This window comes from Camelus dromedarius, chromosome X, assembly GCF_036321535.1.
Source record: "Camelus dromedarius isolate mCamDro1 chromosome X, mCamDro1.pat, whole genome shotgun sequence".
NCBI classification, from domain to species: Eukaryota; Metazoa; Chordata; class Mammalia; order Artiodactyla; family Camelidae; genus Camelus; species Camelus dromedarius.
In genome coordinates, this window is record NC_087472.1 from 55,402,595 (window position 1) to 55,422,170 (window position 19,576).

The 19,576-nt window shown below is 39.1% G+C and overlaps 1 protein-coding gene across 1 annotated transcript; it reads left to right on the top strand.

The window, feature by feature from the left end:
- Positions 1–12,494: 12,494 nt before the first annotated feature.
- On the top strand, positions 12,495–14,006 carry RTL3 (retrotransposon Gag like 3). The gene is made up of 2 exons (XM_010981290.3): positions 12,495–12,905; positions 12,978–14,006. The coding sequence occupies exons 1-2, from the start codon at positions 12,495–12,497 to the stop codon at positions 14,004–14,006; spliced, it is 1,440 nt and encodes a 479-aa protein (XP_010979592.1).
- Positions 14,007–19,576: the final 5,570 nt, after the last annotated feature.

Genomic DNA, 19,576 nt, shown 5'->3' on the forward strand with positions numbered 1-19,576 from the left:
TAAAAGGTGAAATTAACAGTGTGAAATTCATAGTCAAGGAAAAATTGTTTCTTGACTCCTAACCCAGTAACTCCAGAAGAACATGGCTTTAGGAATCATGATGTAGATAATGAGAGCAACGTGTGCTAGTTCACTCTTCAATCAGTATTATAAATGATCATTTCAACATTGTAAAATGATTATAAATCAATAAAAATGTTAAAAAAGTAAAAATAGAGTAACTTCCCTGCATATAAAGAACTAATCCTACAATAAAAGACAAATACAAAAATTTAAAAAATAAATAAATAAATAAATAAATAAATAAATAAATAAATAAATAAATAAATCAATCAATCATCATTTCACAGACATTGCATGGAACAGATTAAAAAAACAGATGAGGCCTACTTGAGCATGCAAATGAATCATAGACAGAATCATTAAGTAAGCAGCTTTTTTCCTTTGGTGCAGAGATAAGAAGGGGCCTTTCCATCAGACCCTTCAAGTCACACCACTAACTCTATATGGCAAGTCTTTACATTTTTAATATATCTGACTCAGAAATCATACTCCATGTCAGCAAAGATCCATGCTGAAGACAAAGGTAGCAAAATTGCAGCCTACAAAAGTGGACTTAATATAGTTAGATATATGTCTTTGCTTGTGACAGCCACTCACCAACACTGAGACTCAGACAAGATAGAGGCATTTTAGATGTGAAAAGGCAAAAAATTGAAGGACTTTCTCAGGGAAGCAGATAAGACCAAAAGTAAACTCTAAAATGAATTGAAAACAGCCACCCACACTGGCCCAGTCACAGAAATGCTAACAGATCCTAAGACCCCCAGTCACCCCCATTCCCCTGGGTGAGTCAAAGTTATATATAACCTGATGCAGAAAATGAAGCCAAATTTAGCCAAGCCTAGAAAGGCATTGCCAAAATAGGAAAGGGGTAAAACAAATAACCAGATGAATTTTCAAAAAGGCAAACAACCAAAACAAATAAACAAATACAAAAGATCATTTAAAGATAATAGCAAATTTCCCAATTCTGATTGAGACAGAGGAATGGGGGCCACATAGGGTGCATTTTCTTGCTTGACAAACTCTTAGTATTCATGTATGTTACCCCGGGGCCAGGCCACTCACAAGTGATGATTTCTGGGGAGGAAAAAGACTGGGCAGGATTCATGTCTTCAAGCTATGGAAGTTATTTTCAACCCCTAATTCCTGAGCAGTTAGCTAGGGCAACAACTGCTCACTGTTAACTCCGTATTGGTATAGGACAGAAAGTTGGCCTCAGTAGGAGCATTTGAATGACTCTCCACAGGGCTAGTCTTTGTGTAATTTACAAAACACACCATGTTTCTTCTCCTTGCCCAGCTTCTGAGGTCTTCTACCCCTTCTAGTGTCTCCTTCCCCTCAATCCAGTGCTCTCTCACTGAAGTGTCAGTGACTTCATAGAATCCCCCACCCAAGGGCCTCTCTTCCAGGACTTAGTATAAGAAGCTGTATTAGTTTCCTAGGGTTGCCATAACATAAATAAAATAAATTGAGAAATTTATTTTCTTGAAGTTCTGGAGGACAGAATTCCAAAATCAGGATGTCAGCAGGGCTGTGTTCCCTCTGAAAGCTCTAGAGAGGAATCCCTTCCTTGTCTCTTCTAGCTTTTGATGGCTCTTGACATTCCTTGCTTTGTCGATGTATCACTTCAGTCTCTGCCTCTTCTTCATATGGCTTTCTTCTCTATATGTCTCTATATCTTCACGTGGTTTTATTTTGAGGACACCAGTCATTGGATTTAAGGTCCCCCTTAATCCAGGATGACCACATCTTAACTAATTATATCTGCAAAGACCTTATTTCCAAATAAGGTCACATTCTGAGACTCCAAGTCCATGGAGAAAATCCATGATCACAAACTTTGGGAGGACACTATACAACCCCATACAGAGGCAATATTTAATGCGAAAGAATATATTTTTCTTAGTAGGGAAAGATGATAAATGTAAAATGGCATATTTTCAGACAATGGAACTAGGGTAAAAGAGACTCTTTGGAAGGAAGGATAAACATTCACAGGCCCACAGATCTCATCTCAAGCAGACATATATGACACCTGAGTTGATTTATTTTGAGGGGAAAAAAGTACAAACAGAAAACTAAAGGTTTTAGTTACTCTGTAAATATTATGCTTTGGGAAATACAGAAATTAAATTATGCATCTTAATTTCTACCTTAGCAGATACCTAAGGGTTCTGCAAATGGCAGATCCTGCTCTCAAGCCTGTTTGTATCATGTATACATAGTTATATCAAGACTTGGGCATTTGGAGCCCACCTTTGGCACTCACTAGTCATGTATCATTGTGCAATCTCCCAGGACACAGCACCTTATTTTACAGATAAAGAAACAAAGGTCCATTCGGAGTACAAGTGGGTTCATAGTGTAAAGTCTGGATTGTCTCAAAAAACAGAGTTAGTTTTATACTAAAATCTTTCTCCCATTGGTCTATAACTTCTGTCCTGAAGCATCATCATACAGGACTCACCTTGGGGTTAAACATTAAATATTGCTTTCTGAGCATCCCTTTCAAATGTAAGCTCTCCTTTGAAGAGAAGCTGAGAAAGTCACTGACTCAGACTACTGAGAAAGAATTTATGGCAGAGGTTAAGGCTAGCACCTAGGAGGAAGTTATCCAAAAGCAGGCAGGCAGGGTAGAAGACAACTTAAACATTGTGATGAGGGCAGAGCCTTCCTTCAATTTTTCAGAACCTAGAGTGAGTTAAGTATTTTGACCATCAGTTCATACCATACTAGTCCTCAAATAATCTAGCTAACTTGATGATACTTGTGCTGACCTTCTTAAGCACCTTTGGAGAAACATTAGAATTAATCTTTCTTTAAAATTAGCATTCTATTACCTCCCACCACCAAAAAAAAAAAAAAGTTAGCATCCTATTATTAGTCAATCCCCTACCACTACTCCCCATACACACACACATCATCTCCCCAAAAACCACAAGCATACTCCTAAGTAAATGACAAAACAAATCTTTGCTCAGAATGACTTTTAGAGGGTTGAGTTCTTTCTCCGCCCCTCATCCCAACTGAACACTAAGAAATTAACTCATTCAGAACTTGATTTTAAAGCTCCAGAGAAAAAGAACAGGAATCCTCATATCTGCCTCCATCCTGAAGTTCTCAGTACTTGTTAAACTATAGGTTGCAAGGCTCCACCTCTAGAGATTCTAGAACAGTTGGTCTTTGCTGGGTCCTAGAAATCTGCTTTTAAGGAAAAATCTCAGATTATTCTGATGCCAGCTTTTGAGGACTAACATTTGAGAATTGCTGAACATCATTGTTTTATAAGTACCTTGCTTAAAACGCAATATACAATTCCTGCAGTGCACAAATCTTCAGTGACTTTTTACATATGCGTACACCCATGTGATCATTACCCAGATCAATATATAGAATATTTCTATCACCCACACACAGAAAGTTCCCTTGTGCTTCTTCCCAGTCAATAAACCTTCATCCCCAGGTGTAACTACTATTCAGACTTGTAGAACTATTGATTAAATTTGCCTGCTCTTAAACTTCCAAAAATGGTCATTTTTAAATTATTTACTCTTTTGTTTCTGGCTTCTTTCACTCAATGTGTTTTTGAGATTCATCCATGTTCTGGTGTGTATCAGTGTATTTTTTAACTTCACATAGAATCATTGTATGTTGAAGCTTGAAGGGACTTTAATGATAATATATCAAGGATTAAAGCTCTGGCTCAATTGTCTACAAGGAACCAGGCAGAAAAAGTTTAATAGTAAAGCAAGTAGGTGTAATGCAATAGGTAGTGGTAGGAACTGCAGGAAATTAGAGTATTCTCCAAATAAAGAAGCAGCCAATATTTACTCAGCTCCTATTGGTTGTTTCCATATAGGAATGTGGGCCTAGTATAGATCTCTCAATTTTTCAAGAGACATTAGAAATCTGTATTGTTTTGTAGGATCTCCTGATTTTTAATCAACTTTAAAATTAGTACAAATTAATTAAAATGTTACTGGAGAATAGGTTCTTGCCTTCTGCAGGAAAGAATTCAAGAGTGAGCCAGAGTAAAGTGAAACAAATTTATTCAGGGAGATACACACTCCATAGACAGAGTGCAGGCCATCTCAGAAGGCAAGAGTCGGCCCCATAATATAATATAAGCAATATAAGCAGAATATAGTACAGTGCCTAGGGCATAGTAAGTGCTAGAGAAGTGTTTGTTGTTGTTGCTGCTGCTGTTATTTCCATGGAAAATGTATGGGAACGGTAATATTAACTGTCATTTCTGAGAAGCTAGTTTCTCCAGGACAAATTATTAAAGCATAATACCAGGACATTTACAAATTGTCAAGCTTGATGAAACAGAGAATTGAAACAGGTTATTAATGCCAAGTGCACAATTAATCAAAATATCTTCAAATGATTTTTAGCTCAAAAAAGAAAGACATAGAAAATGTTTAAATTGGTGCACCTAATATGTAAAAAACAGACTTTCCAATTTTTTAAAAGTTGGACCTTGTTAACCAAAGAAGTAGAGGTTTTATCAAACTTAAAGATTATTCATGCAAGCAGCTTGTCAGAAATGCAGTTACTTTACCAAAAGTTGTGGGGAATAAAAATGTGTAATCCTAATATCAATTTCTGTTTTATAGTGCTTTGGAGACTTTTGAAGTTCCTTTCACAAATATTAGAAACCTAGATTGTTAGAACTAGAGGGCATTTAGGAAATCATCCAACATCCCTCATTTTCTAGATAAGGAAACACATCCAGAGAGATTGCTACCTACCCAAGATCACACAGTAGGTTGTGACAGAACAAGAATCTGGCTCCTCTAACTAACCAGAGAAAACTCAAACAAGATATAATTAGATCCCAACAGAGAACTTAAATCAGTGTTGGCTTCATTTGCAACAGGAAGTGTGGATGAGGGAAATCAGGTAAGGCTCTTTGAAGGAAGCAGCTTCTGACCAGGGTCTAGAAAGAAGGGTCAGATTTCTAAACTTGGAAAGTCAGTCAGAGAGCGTAGACATGTGAACAAAGGCTGGCTGACTGTGTCATGTGAGTGGCAAAACGGAGAGACTAACAAGCCTAGTCAGACATGAGTAAGGAAAAAGAGAAGCACTGCTGCAGAGATAAGATAGAACTACATCTTAGAGGGCTTTGAATGCCAGATCAAGAAACTTGAACATGAGGCCACAGCCTGGTGATAAGACTACTTTTTCTGTCTTCATAAAAAAATATGGGTATTCTCATGTTAAGTGTACTTACTACACACAAGCCAAAAAAAAAAAAAAAAAAAAGACACAAAGAAATTCCATGAGATGTTGGATATGTGTCTACTACTTTGTGTTAATGGTATCATGGGTGCTTATGTCCAAACTTTTCAAACAGTACACAAAAAATATGTGCAGTTTTGGATATCAATTATATTTCAATAAATCTATTTTTTAAATGAAGAAAAAAGAAATTTATGCTTATATTTCAAAAATAACCCAAATGCTCCAGAAAAATGTAAAATGAAAATAAAAGTCCTCTCCATCCCCCTTAGCCGGTCACTTATGATTAACAGTTTCTTGTGAAACTTGCCAGAAATGTTCCCCATGGAGTTATTTTTAAATAAAAATATTTATGATTCAAACTTTGCTATCTACTGCAGTCACCCTAATCTAGCACAGTGACTAGATTGCAGCATATCTGGCTTACACAAATGTTGAAAGCAAAAAGTGCACCATAAGTACCACCTGGCTTGCTTGAAGGCAGCTGAAAAAAGAAATCACTAATCTCTCTCTAAAAGTTAAGAAAACCAAAATGCCTTTTCAGCACTTGATAAATAATTCATCAGTGTAATCTTTCCCATTTGCACATGCTGTTGGACCTTGCTCTGCTGGCATGCATGAATAAAATACAAATGTCCTAGAAATCTGATGTGACTCCTCGCTAATGATATTTTCTGCTTCAGTCTTTCAGCCAAGAAATAATCAGAGAATAAGAGGGGGAGCTATTTTTCTGTCAGGGATATGCACAAAGAACTCAGTTTTAGATAATCCAGCTGTGCTAGAAAAATCAAATACGGCAGTGACAAGAACAAAATTATGGCATAAATGGAATGGAAGGAAATGGGGAAATATGTAAATATGCACCAGGAAGAAATAATTGAGATGTAATAGCTAAACTAAGAGGTCCGTGCTGGGGTTAACATGAGATAGTCTTTCTTGTTTAATACCTGGCTTAGAGGAGGAAGAGAATTTAAACATTCTGAGCATGGAGAACATCATAGGCAATATTACAGGGTATTAGGAAAACACATATTAAAAAGTTCTTGGAAATGTTAAGAGAGAAATCAGCTGACATAGTCAAGCTCTATCAGGTATTCTTGGGAGGGGTGGTGGGATGTCTAACGGGTGCCAGTAGTTTCATAAATTAAGAAAATACATAGGGCAGTTAGAAATTCATGACAAATATTTCATGACCAGGTGTGTGTATGTGTATATATATATATATAAAAAACATTTGCTTTTTATTGTCACTTCTGCTGAATCTCAACTTTCTTATTAGCTATGTATTACATTATATGTCTGTGAACCTGTATACTTCCTGTGTATATCCCAGGCTTCATCCAAACTGAACTGCTGCTTGTCCATTCATAAGCTATAACTGCCAACCAATGGGCCTTTATTTTCACTATTTCCTCCATTGGAAATGTCGTTTTCTTCATCCATTCTAATTTCACCTCCGTAGTGGGATGATCAAATTTTACCCTTTTTTTGAAGCCCAACTCAAAAGTGCAGCTTAAAAGTCATCTCTTTTTCTAAGCCTTCCCATATTCTACCCCTTACTCCCTTCGACCCACCGCACCACAGTCACAAACTCTCTCTGTTCTACTTTCATTAGACTTTATCTGTATCTCTTATATGACATTTAACACTAGGAGATTTCTATGTTATTAATTACTAAAGTATGTATTTTGCCTGCATACTGTCCTGTAAACTTTTTGAGAAAAGACTTCAAGTGGATTCATCTTTGTATTCTTCACCCAGCATACACAACTCAAACACTCACACACAATACTCATACACGCAATGTACACACATGCGACACACACACACAAACAACTGCAACAAAATTCTTTTAGCCACCTGAATGGTCAATAAATATTTGTGGAGCAGTTGTATTAATTATAGCGGGATTGTACAGAAAAAGTTGAGAGGAATTTTGTTTGAATGTACTAGATAAACTGATAAAGAAAATCAGTGGCAATCCTTTTTACTATTGATATGATTTTCATCGTCAGCTACAACTCAGCAAATGCCTACTGTTAGGTATTAATATTATTTCTAACCTTCACAGCAATTCAGTAATGACCTATTATTACCCCTTACTTTCCAGGTAAGGAAACTAAGTCTCAGAGAATTTAAGTAACTTGACCAAGATCACACAGCTTGTAAAGAGCAGAGCTTGCAATTGAACCTAGGCCTGCCTTACTTCAAAGCTTGCACTCTTTCCATTATCACATCTTTTCAAAGCATTGTCACAACTATCATCTCTTTTTTACCTCACTGCAAAAATGAATTGGTAGGGTTGATATTCTCCCTCCTAAGCACCACATTCACGGTATACCTCCCATCAGTACACTCCAACATTCCTCCCCAGTCCTACTGATAGCCTATCACCACCCCTTTAACATTCTACAATCCTATAAAGACCATACCACCCCCATTGCTTGAATAAGACCTTTAGAGTTGTTTAGGTAAGCCTAAGCATTAAAAGATAGTCTGCTATCATGTGATTTTTAAAATGTTAAACCATTAACTTTAACTGATCAAATGTATGTATGTTGGTTCTTAAGCATCTTTCTAGATTTTCTATGATCTTTCCCTCTCCCCTCCCCTCCCTCTTTCCTCTGCTCTCCTTCCCACCTCTGTTCCCCTCTCCTTCTCCCTTTCCCTCTCTCACTTCTACATTGCTTATGCCATAAGTGTGCTTTCTGGGTGAACCAGCACTGACAAATCCCAGAGAGTAGAGTTCCAGGAAGTAAAGGAGAGGGCCTCATCCTTACAAGAAGGACATCCCAGAGGTGGGGTTATAGCAAAGGTTACCTATTCCTTTGTTAGGCTGTGATGGTGTTAGCTTCAGCCCTTAGCTGTGGCAGCCTGGTCAGTACATCACTAGGGTTAAATGAAGCCAGAGCTTGAAATCATTAAGCAAATCTGCTGATGCTAAAAGCCATACTGGGCCAGGCTTATAAGAAAAAAAATATAAGGCCACCTGAATGGTGTGATCTAAAAGATGTTAAAATGGTATCTCTGTCCCAGAATCTCTCTCCCAACAGAGGGATCTTGAAGGGGTTGCAGCCTTCCAGAATACCATACAAAAATGCAAACACCCCAAGAAAGATGCTTTTAGAACTCAGTAGGGATTCATTTTTCCAAAGTGATAGCTGATCAAGGCGAAAGGCCACCTAAGCATGCATAGGACAAGAAATAAAATTAAAAGATGGTAAATATCATAAAAGGAGATGGAAGGATGACAAACGTTGACTCCTTCAGAGTTGTACTGGGGTAGACCGTATTCCTATTCCATTACCACATGCTCTGGATCCCAGTTATATGAGTAAGGAGAATTCCTGGAAACTTCCAACTTCTAAAGGAATTGGGAACTCCTGTTGCCCCAGTGCTGTATAGTGTTTATGACAATCAAAAGTTTCAATCTGTACTAAGCATATTATGGGTTAAATTTAGGAAAGTGCTGCAAGCCTCTAACACAACCATAGGAATAACATGTGAACAAAATAGACACCAGGGTGGGACTTCCCCCAAGGGGTAGCTGGGCATTGTGCCAGAGGCCTGTGGGGTAACCTGTCCTGTTGACTCTTTTCCAGATGGGAAGAAAGAGGGGCAGGAGCTTGAGTTGCTTAAAGATGCAGCCTAGTCAGTTTTGGGAAAGAAGACCCCAGCAGAAACCTAAAATGTTTCAGATTGTACATTTGCCAACAAAATTAAATTATAATTCTTAGTGCAGTGTACAAAGTAGAATTTCATCATATTCAACTTCTCCCTTCCCTTGCTCCCTAAGCCAACAATTAACATATGTAACTTATTAACCCAACTGAGCATAATTGTACAGTCTTTTTATATCTGTTAAATGAACATATTTGTCTTCTTTTCCCTAAAAATTCATTTGCCCAGTTTAAAAAAAAAAAAACCTCATTTACTTAAAATGTTTTCATAACCATTCTAAATCTCCATAAATTCCATCGTGTTGTGACTGTAAGAAGGATTAACGTGTAGGGGAAACATTATGAGAGTTTGGATGTGATTACTTTTCTATTCTTACTTGACTAATTCAGGATATTAAAGTTACTTTAGGCATTTTCACAAAAGTAAGTGTAGCTCTTTTTTCCACTCAGAATAATTCTCTGTTTAGACAGTTTGGAACTTGTACTTAAGGACTTTGAGTTGGATCTTTGCTCTTTAGCAGGGGTGGGGGGAAGTTCCTGCGTTTATCAACTGAATAAATACACCTATAGGCAAGGCACTGTTGAATGCTTTAGTCCATGGACTTTTTAAACATCTACTTTGGCTGTTCCACAATCCCTTTGTTAATCATCTCATCTTCATGCTCAGGTGCCTCCAGTTCTGATTCTAGAACATTATTTGGTGAACTAAATCATCCATAACCCTGCCAGGAAGGAAAAAAAAAAAAAAACCTCCTGAGTGGTGAAAAGGCACTGCTGTAAAATCCACGCAGTGTAGATTTCTTCATACGAGATCTCTTGTTCTGCCTTACACAATTATATCAAGTTTAAATATCCAGTTTCCCAATTAACAGATAATTAAAAAGAATAAGTTAAAATGATATAACTGCTGCTACAGTTATTATTAATTATTATTATTATTATTATTATTATTATTATTATTATTATTATTACTATTATTAACCTTCATTGGGTATTACTAGCTGCTAGACGCTGTGCTAAGCATTTTACATGCATTATTTCATTAAATCTTTGCAACAATTCTATAAAGTTAAGTACAATTAATAGTTCCATTTTACAGTTTCATTAACTGAGTTTTAGACTAAATTTTAGAAAGACTAAGTAATTTGCCACATTTGTCTATACATAGTATAGATAGGCCTATAAGTAACAATGTGAAGGCCTGTGCGACAGCCTGATAGCAAAAGAGTAGAAAAAATACAAAGTAAAAAGAAATTATAAGAAGTTTGGAAGTATAGCAATTTGGAGTTATTTAATCTGGAGACAGGACACTTTATACCTCTCAATAGCTTTCAGAAGACAACATGGTGTTAAACACAGTAAAGGAGCTGGCTTGTCTAAGTATGATCCCAAGCCATTAAAAATTAAATTAAATTACATTCAAGATAATCTACTTAAGAATGGAGAAAGAAGTGCAATGCATGCTATAAATATTTCTCTGAAAATTTTAATTGGTAAGGTAAATGACAACTGTGTGTTTTGGATTCTCAAAAGGAAGTCTTCAGTTATCTGAAAAATTCACATATGAGGAACACATTATTTCCTGATGATGGTGGTGTTTCTTATGTAGTGTATTTCTAAAGAATAATTATCAAAAGGAAAGGTGGGAATATTATTTGATTTGCAAAAGATTTTGTTTTTCTTTTCAAAGCCTCTGCATTCAGGTTCAGCTAGTCTAGGCTGTCAATTTGCTGTGGTTTGGGCATATTCTATCACCAGGGTTTATCCCATTATGCTCACTAATGTGGAACTGATCATTTTAAAGGAGACTTGGGACCATAAATAACTTGATGTGTGATTTGAGGTAGCCAAAGACAGAACCCCCAACCCTACTCCTTACTAGGATGAAAATGAGTCTTACCTAAAATGACCACATGGTCCATGCCCAGGGTGTGACTGTGATTTGTCATGAGAAGAGAAGGTGAGATCTTGAGCAAGGTCACTTCTCAAGAGGCTAGCCTCTAATGGGCTACTTGGGTGCTGCCTAGAATACCTGAGTGCCTCAGGTAAGGATGAGAACTCTGGGCCAAGATATTCAGAAGGAACCAGAGGCCCTGCAAGTCTACTACAAGTACTCCAACAAAGTTGGCCTCCTCCACAATCTTACCCTATTATACCTTGTCTACATCTGTCCATGGTAAAGTTCCCAAGAAAACATTGTGGAAGGGACCCTAGGGACTGAGTAGGCAAATGGGGGAAGGGACTAAGGGGATGCAGGCTGCTTTCTGAGTAAGAATTAAACAAGCGGCCCAGTGTGGATAGAGTGATGGGAGGTTACATGAGACAGACGTAAAAAATAAAGTCCCAAACCACTGTGGTCATTCAGAAATGTTTGCAACTTTTCACAAGGGCAGTGGCATTACTCCCAATTTCCTGGCCAAATATTTATTAAAGTAACCAAGAACTGAGTACATGAGGCTGCCTCACATCGGCACAGCATCCTACTTTCCTTGTGGCTCTAAACTGAGAGGTACTGTCAAAAAAACTCTTCCACACTTGAAATAGCTACATTACAGAGGAGAGTTGGAACGTGTTCTGGGAGTGGGTGTGTTTGTTTTAGTTCAGTGTATGCAGAAAAGGCAAGCCTCCACAGCCATTCACACACTTCCCTTCTCAGCGATGGGTACACAGACAGCCGAGCTCCTGGACTAAGTCTCTGAATGGTAACGTACATTTATAAAGATTATTTTCTTAACTATTTTGAGGCATTTTATAAATAATATGCATGTGTCTGCTGAGCACATATATATATTTAGTCAACTTTTGCTTGTTTTCTCCTGAGGCTAGTCTTACGTGGTTACTTATGTGGTGTGATTTCTGAGGTGTCAGAAAGAGCTCCCCCCTACCTACTACCCCAGCCACCCAAAAATATCTCTTGGGTTGGCCCACCACAGAACTTAAAATCCCCACATTGCTCAAACATTTGATTTAGTCATTGAAAGCAGCTGTTAAAATCCAAGTGTTACATTGGGATATTAGGCAGACATTAGAAATTAAAGACTATATAAAACAGAAAAGAATATGGAGAAATTACTTCTTATATAATGTTCAGTTTCAAAAGTAAAATGCAAAATAAATACAAAGTCTGGGTCAGATGCTGTTCTTAAAATGGCATGGGGTCAGAGCCAGCATATATGACCCAGCTCATGAATATGAGCCTATAGTAAAAGAAACCCAGCACTGCTGTGCAGGTTTTGTTCTGATTTATTTTGAATGAGTGCTTTACACCATTTCTGATCCTCAGACCCCACTCTCTTCACAGTGTATCTGACACTTCCCTTTGCTGAGCTCTGGAGGCTCACAGTGACCTCTTGTTAATCAACCTTAGTGGGGCTCAAATCCCCACCTCTGGGAAACTCACAGAGCCTGACATCTGCCTGTGAGGAGCTTTTAGAAAGACCTCACAAACTGTCACCCAATCTCTCTTGGCAGCAAACTGCCAAACCAAGCCCGTTTCCTTAAAAGATGGTAGAGGACTTAGCAGCCTCCTACATTGCTCTGAAATTGGAGAATGAAATTCTGCAGGCTCAAGTGCAGAGGCTGATGGAGGAAAATGCTACCTTGCAGTCCCAGATCCCAGAGCTCCAGAAGCCCCGAGCAGCCAAGGAGGATGAACCACTCCAGAAGCCTTCTGAGGCCCAGGAGTACAAGAGATCCCCAGAGCCCCTGGGTTTCCCAGCAGCCTTGGAGCCCCAAGAGCCCTCAGAGGTCAAGGAGCCCCAAAAGTCCAGAGAGTCTCAGGACCTCCCAGCCTGGGAGCCCCCAGTAGACCAGGAGCCCCAGAAGTCCTTGGAGCCCCCAGCAACCAAGGGTCCCCAGGCATCCCAAATGGTCCATGAGCTCTCAGCAGTCTGGGAGTCCCAAAAGCCCTCAGAGGCCAAGGAGCCTCAGAAGCTCCCAATAGCTAAGGAGGCCCACAAGCCCCCAGAGTTCAAGAATGTCCAGGAGCTCCCAGATACCCAGGATGCCCCAGGAGACCAGGAGCCCCAGAATTCAGAACCCCAAGATCCCTCAAATGCCCAGGAACCCCAGGAGGCACCAGAAAGCTGGGAGACCTCAACAAATTTGGAGTCTCTTGAGCTTCCAGCCCCCCAGGAGCTCCTGGATCCTTCTGATGCCCAGGAGTTCCTAGGACTCTTAGCACCCCAGGAGTCCCTAGATGGCCTAACAGCTGCTGAAACATCAGCAGCTTCAGAGTTTCCACAGCCCTCCAGAGGGTTAGAATCTGAAGCTTTCCCCCTAGAATACCTACTGGCCTTCAATGGGGATGCCCAAAAGCTTCCTGAGTTCCTGGTTCAATTGAATAGTTACATGAGAGTTAGAGGGCACCTGTATCCCACTGAAGCAGCCCTGGTAAGCTTTGTTGGCAACCGCTTCTCAGGTGAAGCAGGAAAGTGGTTCCAGCCCTTAGTAGATATCCAAAGCCCCCTGCTGGAGCAATTTGAAAGTTTCATACAAGTGCTCCAGGATACTTTTGACAATCCAGAAAACATGGAAGATGCCAACCACCGCATCCGTCAGCTCTGCCAAGGGGAGGACCATGTCTACCAGTATGCAAGCCACTTCCACCTCATTGCTCAAGAGCTAAACTGGGATGAAAGCACTCTCTGCATCCAATTTCAGGAAGGGCTTGCCAGTTCTATCCGAGATGAACTGTCTCGCCTAAGCCCAGCCACCAGTCTATCTGATCTGATCACCCAGTGCATCACCCTAGAAGAGAAGCTAAGTGGTAAGCCTGATCTAAGTCCACAAGAGGCAAGTCCCTCTGAGGAGAGAGCTGAGCTTGCTATTCCACTGGCTGAAGACCTGCCTGCGCAGGCTTCAAGCAATCGCCCACACCTCAGTGAAGCTGAACGAGCCCGCCGTCGTGAAGGTCACTTGTGCCTCTACTGTGGTCATCCTGGTCATTTTGCCAGACACTGTCCTGTCAAGCCTCATCGTGCCCATCAAGCGGGAAACATCGAGGCCCGGCGGTAAGGGGGAACCCGGACGGGCCAATCTACAAATATGCATCCCCCTCACTTCCAATATCCATGTCTCGTACCCTATGGCTTACGGTTGAAATCCGACTGGGAAGACGACAGTTCTTTGAGCAAGCAATGGTGGATTCAGGTTCCTACAGAAATAGCATTGACCATTCTGTGGTTCTTCGAGAGAAGCTGCCCATCCGAAATAACATCTTCCCTCTAATGCTCGAAACTGTAGATGGCCGTCCATTGATTAATGGACCCATAACCAAGGAAACACCACCTGTTGAAGTTAAAATTGGAAACCACGTTGAAGAGCTCCAGTTTGACATTATTCATGCCCCAAGGTACCCTCTGATTCTCGGAATCCACTGGCTTGAAACACATGATCCTAACATTGAGTGGAGTACCCGCACTGTGTCCTTTCCATCCCGTTATTGTCACTACAATTGCTTCAGGCGCAGGTGGAATAGAAGACGTCGTGATGAAATAATTGCTGGATAGATCCTGTGTCCTAGTGACTGTTCCTAGCAACCTGTCTTCTGTTACCTCAGCTGTCATCAGCACTTGCTGCTCCCAGAATCTTCCACTGAATCTCTGTCAATGAACTAAGGCTACCTGTACAACAACCCTGCCTCTCGGATCATGGACTGAACCTGACAACTTTAAACTGCTTTATTTTCCCACCAACCCTGCATGCCCCCCTATTTGAACCCTGCATTAATCTGGGGCTGTTTTCATTACAATTTATACTAACAATATGCATGACAATAGATATTAGAAACTAACATTTAAAAAGTGTAGTTGTTAGACTGACTCGATTGTTTCTCATCAAGATTTTCTTTAGCACAACAATTGCAACATCTTTTCAATAAAGAAAATAAATTTGCAAGTGATACTTTTTAAGAACCAATAAACAAGGCCAATTTCTGTAGTGTTTAATTATTTCTTGGCTTAGCTGAGTGAAGAGAATAAGACACAAGGGAGGGAGAGAAGGGATTGGAAAATTCTCAAAATTTGGGTGGAGTCCCAAGTATTCTAGCAGTAGTGACAAGTCAGTGGATATAGGGAGATGGAGAGAGTAGGGGAATTGTTTGAGTGGAGGGAGATTGGGTGAGGTGTGGAGATATTAGAGAAATGATAGAGGGAAAGTTGAGAAGATGGTTTGGGGGAATTGGAAGGAGGTTGGAAAGGGTTCAGGGAAGAGCTAGGGGGTGCTGAGGGGAGGGGGGGAGAGGCAAATTCCTACAAAAATAAAGGGTGCACTGACAGAGACACTGAACAACTTTGAAAGCAAACTTCTTGAACTTCATAAGGTAACCAAACAAAGAAAGGGCCTGGAGAAGGTAATGAGACCCCTCAGTGACCCAGCTTTCCTAGTAAAGTGACAAGATCTTATTCCCTGCAGTGTGCAGTGCAAAAATTTGCCTTAGAGCTCATTTCTGTTAACCTGTTCTTGTCAGTGTACAGGATTGGGGTGGAAGGAATCAGCTTTCAACACATGCAGATCATTAGTAGACAACTGTACCTGCCTTGCTAGCCATGCTGCTTGCATGACACACAGGGAGAGTCAAGGCAAGGAAAGGAACTTATGTTCTTATGGACCTGAGAGGGGTTAGTGTTCTAACTTAAACCACACAAACAGATGAACTACAGGGTTGGGGGTGATAGAGGTGGTTGGATTTCCAGGTCTCTAGGGGTTTCCAGACACAGGAGTGATCAAAGAAAACTCTAATGCATTTCCTCAATGTTTCTAACTCTCCTTTGGGAGTCTTTTTTGAGTCCACTTGAAGGAGATTCTGCCTCTTACTCAGACAAATAATCAAATACATGGCCATAAGCCTAGAAGGAGATAGGTGAGGAACTTAGCATTCATTGAGTCCCTAATATCTTCCAGCTACAATGTCAGGCATCTTATACACATTATTTCCTTATTTCTCAGAATAACCCAGTGAAGTAGATATGTTTGCTCCTATTTTATCGATGAGCAAACAGAGCCCCAGCGAAGCTAGTTCACTTGCCCAAAGTCATAAAGGTAGTAAGTGGTGGATAAGCTCTTTGGCTGTGCCTTTTCCCTACAGCATGCCAATGTACATAATGTGGGGATGAAAATCAAACAAGATTGTGGCAGCAGAGAGCTAAAGAGATAATCCTAAAGAGGAGGGGAAAACTCAGCAAAAATTTGTAGGGACCATCTGGGTTGTAGTTCTGTTTCCCCAGTTCCTTTGATCTCATCACTCCCAACCCCCTCACCATCCCATTTACCCCCAAATTTCCCTTTTCATCCCTTTAAGGACTTCCTTTTTTAACTAGTGGTATTTTTCATGAGCATTGGAAGTCCATAAACAGCTGTTTACCTGTAGGACCTGTGCACTATCTAGCAGCATGTGTATCACCCCTCAGATTGTCTGCCTAGCCATTTCCATAACCAATCCAAATTCTGTGCCACTTGAAACTCTACCTCTTCTAGTCCTCACTAGTCTCCCCTTCCTTCCCTGAACATTCTAACATATTTCATCATTATACACAGCCTTGTGGTATGCGGGGACACTTTTCAAGATGTATGTCCTACATCCCCCCAACTCCTCCCCCTACACACACACATACTTAGCTTGGATGCAGAGATAGAATCTTCTACATGCCTACACTTGACAGCATAGCCTAATATAGTGCCTGGTATGTAAAAATTCGCCAAGGTGACTGTTTCAATGACATTGAATTATTATCACCCAGAGAAGGGTGCTCATTTGTATATCATGGGGTTCATCTTATTTTTTCTCCTACTCAATTGCTTATCTCTACTGCCAAAATCAAACACTATTTGTCAATGTAGAATTCAATACAGAAAAAAAGCTTTAAGCAGCTATAAATTAAAAAATTCCTTTCTTTTTTTTAAAACATTTTTTATTGATTTATAATCATTTTACAATGTTGTGTCAAATTCCAGTGTTCAGCACAATTTTTCAGTCATTCATGGACATATACACACTCATTGTCACATTGTTTTCTCTGTGAGTTATCATAATATACACAAAAAATACCTTTTATTTGTCAAACTACCTGGAGCTAGGAAGACCAACTCTGTTGGTTTCCCCAGGACTGGGGAGATTCATGGGACACAGGACCTTCTGTGTTAAAACTGGGATAGTTCTGAGAAAACTGGGTTGGTTGGTCAACTTATCTGGGCTCTACATTTTTCTATCTGGCTGTTGAGGCTTACTGAACTGAACTTATTGAACTACAGTGCAATTCTTTATTTCAGGAAAAGGATCAATTATCTAAGTATAGAATCACAGAATTTGTGAGTTGTAAAAGACTCGAGAAGTCTATTCCCTACATTTTACAAATGAAGGAGCTGAGGAGGCCTAGATAAAGGAAAGTTACTTAACATAAATTAGAGTTGTCCAGATAGCCTAACTCCAAATCCAGTGTTCTTTTCACCATAACCCACAGTTCTAACCCTGTAGTTAAAATTGAGTATAGGGCTAGCACTAATTAGGTGCTATAGACAGGGTCTAAAGTATAACATGAGCAGTTTACAATGTGATCAAGGAGGAAAAAATAAGAGGCATTAGACAGCTAGCATAGATAATCAAATGTGTGTTGTTAACAAATATACCAAACTGAAACATTGTACAAGTAGATAAAGCTAATAGTAATAACTACCATTTAACAAGCACTTAGGTTTTGCCAGATACTGGTCTAGGTGATTTAAGTATTTTCAATTGTCTGCAGGGTAGATATTATTAGCCCCATTATATAAATCAAATAAATGAAGCCCATGGAGGTGAGGTCACTTGCCAAAGTCCACGCTGCTAGGAACTGATGAATGTTAAAAACAAACCCTTATCTGTTTCATTCCAAAGCAGAGTTCTATCCAATACACAATACTCCTTCTCAGGCTGAACGACCTTTACTCTTTAAGTACTTTAACAATATTTATTCACTAGACATGAGTTCTATTACCTTAGAAAAAGATATTAATTTGTTAATGCATTCATTTTTATTTATTCAACAAGCATTTACTCTATGTTTTCTATGTGTCAGACATAAGCATAGGGGGAAGGGGAAGAAAAAGGAAGAGGAAAAGAGGTACAAAAATCTCTACCATATGACTCATGGTTCTTGCTCTGACCGAAATTTGATGGGGGAAGCTGTTGTGTAACACAGCAGTCTGGCATACAGAGGAGAGAGCACTAAATCTGCTATAGACTGAAAAAGTGTGTTTTGAGCTGGATCTTGAAGAACTCACATAGGAAACAAGAGGGAGGGCGGGGCTTTCTATATTGAGTAAAATGCACACACACAAAAAGCAAGTTGGAAGGGAAAATAATGTTATTGGTATTTTTAGAAAACATAATTCTATTTCACTGGATAGTAAGAATGTATGCGCTCTTGTGTGCAGGGTGAGGGTGGGATGTGAATGGGGAGATTAACCTTAACAAGGAAGTTGGACATCTCAGGTTAATGACCCCTTCTACCTAGCTAAGGTGTTCAAACATTATCCTGTAGGCAATTTGTATTAGAATCTCTGTTTTTCTTTTTCTTTTTTTTCCTTTGTTGCATAGTGTGTTTTTTCTTTCTTGCTGCAAAGTAATGCACACTTGTAAAAAGAAATCATATATATCAGAAGTTTATAAAATAAAAGTAAAATTTTCTCCTTACTCTTTGCCCTTTATCTCATGAATTAGGAGATTTTTAAGTAGGAAAGACACATCATTCATTTATATTTTAGAAATTTGATAGTCATGTGGAAAATGGTAAGGGAAAAAAATGTCAAAGTGCTCCCATTCTTTTTTACCTTCTTTGATTTTATGAAGATGGGACAAACCATCAAAGACAAAGAATTGAAAGTAAATTAAGCCAAAATTTCCTCAGATGTTTATTCTGAGTTCTTATTATGAGCAAAATAATGAAGTATGCACAAACACAAATAGGCAATGCCACTGCCATCAAAGATTTTATAATCTAACAACAGATAGAGACTCATGAATTCTAAGAAACTACCTTTTCATTTGGGCCTCTTCAGCTTAAAATTTTAAAGACTCTAAATAGAGAGATTTTCCTGAAAAAAGAAATATTCTGCAATAACTGGCGCAGATAAAAAGAAAATAGTTCCTTCTTTAGCTAGCTTTTCTAAGTTTAAGATTTAACAGGAAAAGCTATATATTTTGGTAACCTCTCTTTCTGGTTTGTTTTCTTAACAAATATTTTGTGGTTCATGCTATTAAAGTATGCCTGGAGTAGTCATGCTCATTCCATAGAAGGATATATACATGCTCCAGTTCTTAAAATACCTGCATATTTCTAAAAGTATGTTTTTAAAACTTTTTTTAGGGTTAGATGATTTTAAACATTTTTAATGCAATAGACTTTGGTATCTGGCATATTACTTGATATCAAATATTAAATGATAAGAGCAATATAAGGGTCAGAGCACTAGGGGACAGGAAATTAAGATTAAACTCCTGAGTTTGTCACTTACTAGCTATATGACCCATTTCGTTTATAAAATAAGGATAACAATACTTGCTTCACCTACTCAACAAAGTTAGAGAAAGTATCAAATGAAAAACCTCA

What these genes read in the sequence shown, in the direction of transcription:
- RTL3 (XM_010981290.3), top strand. Translation starts at nt 12,495, where the DNA reads ATGGTAGAGGACTTAGCAGCCTCCTACATTGCTCTGAAATTGGAGAAT. An exon ending in AGTCCCAAAAGCCCTCAGAG is followed by an intron (nt 12,906 to 12,977) that starts GCCAAGGAGCCT and finishes AATGTCCAGGAG; the next exon opens with CTCCCAGATACCCAGGATGC.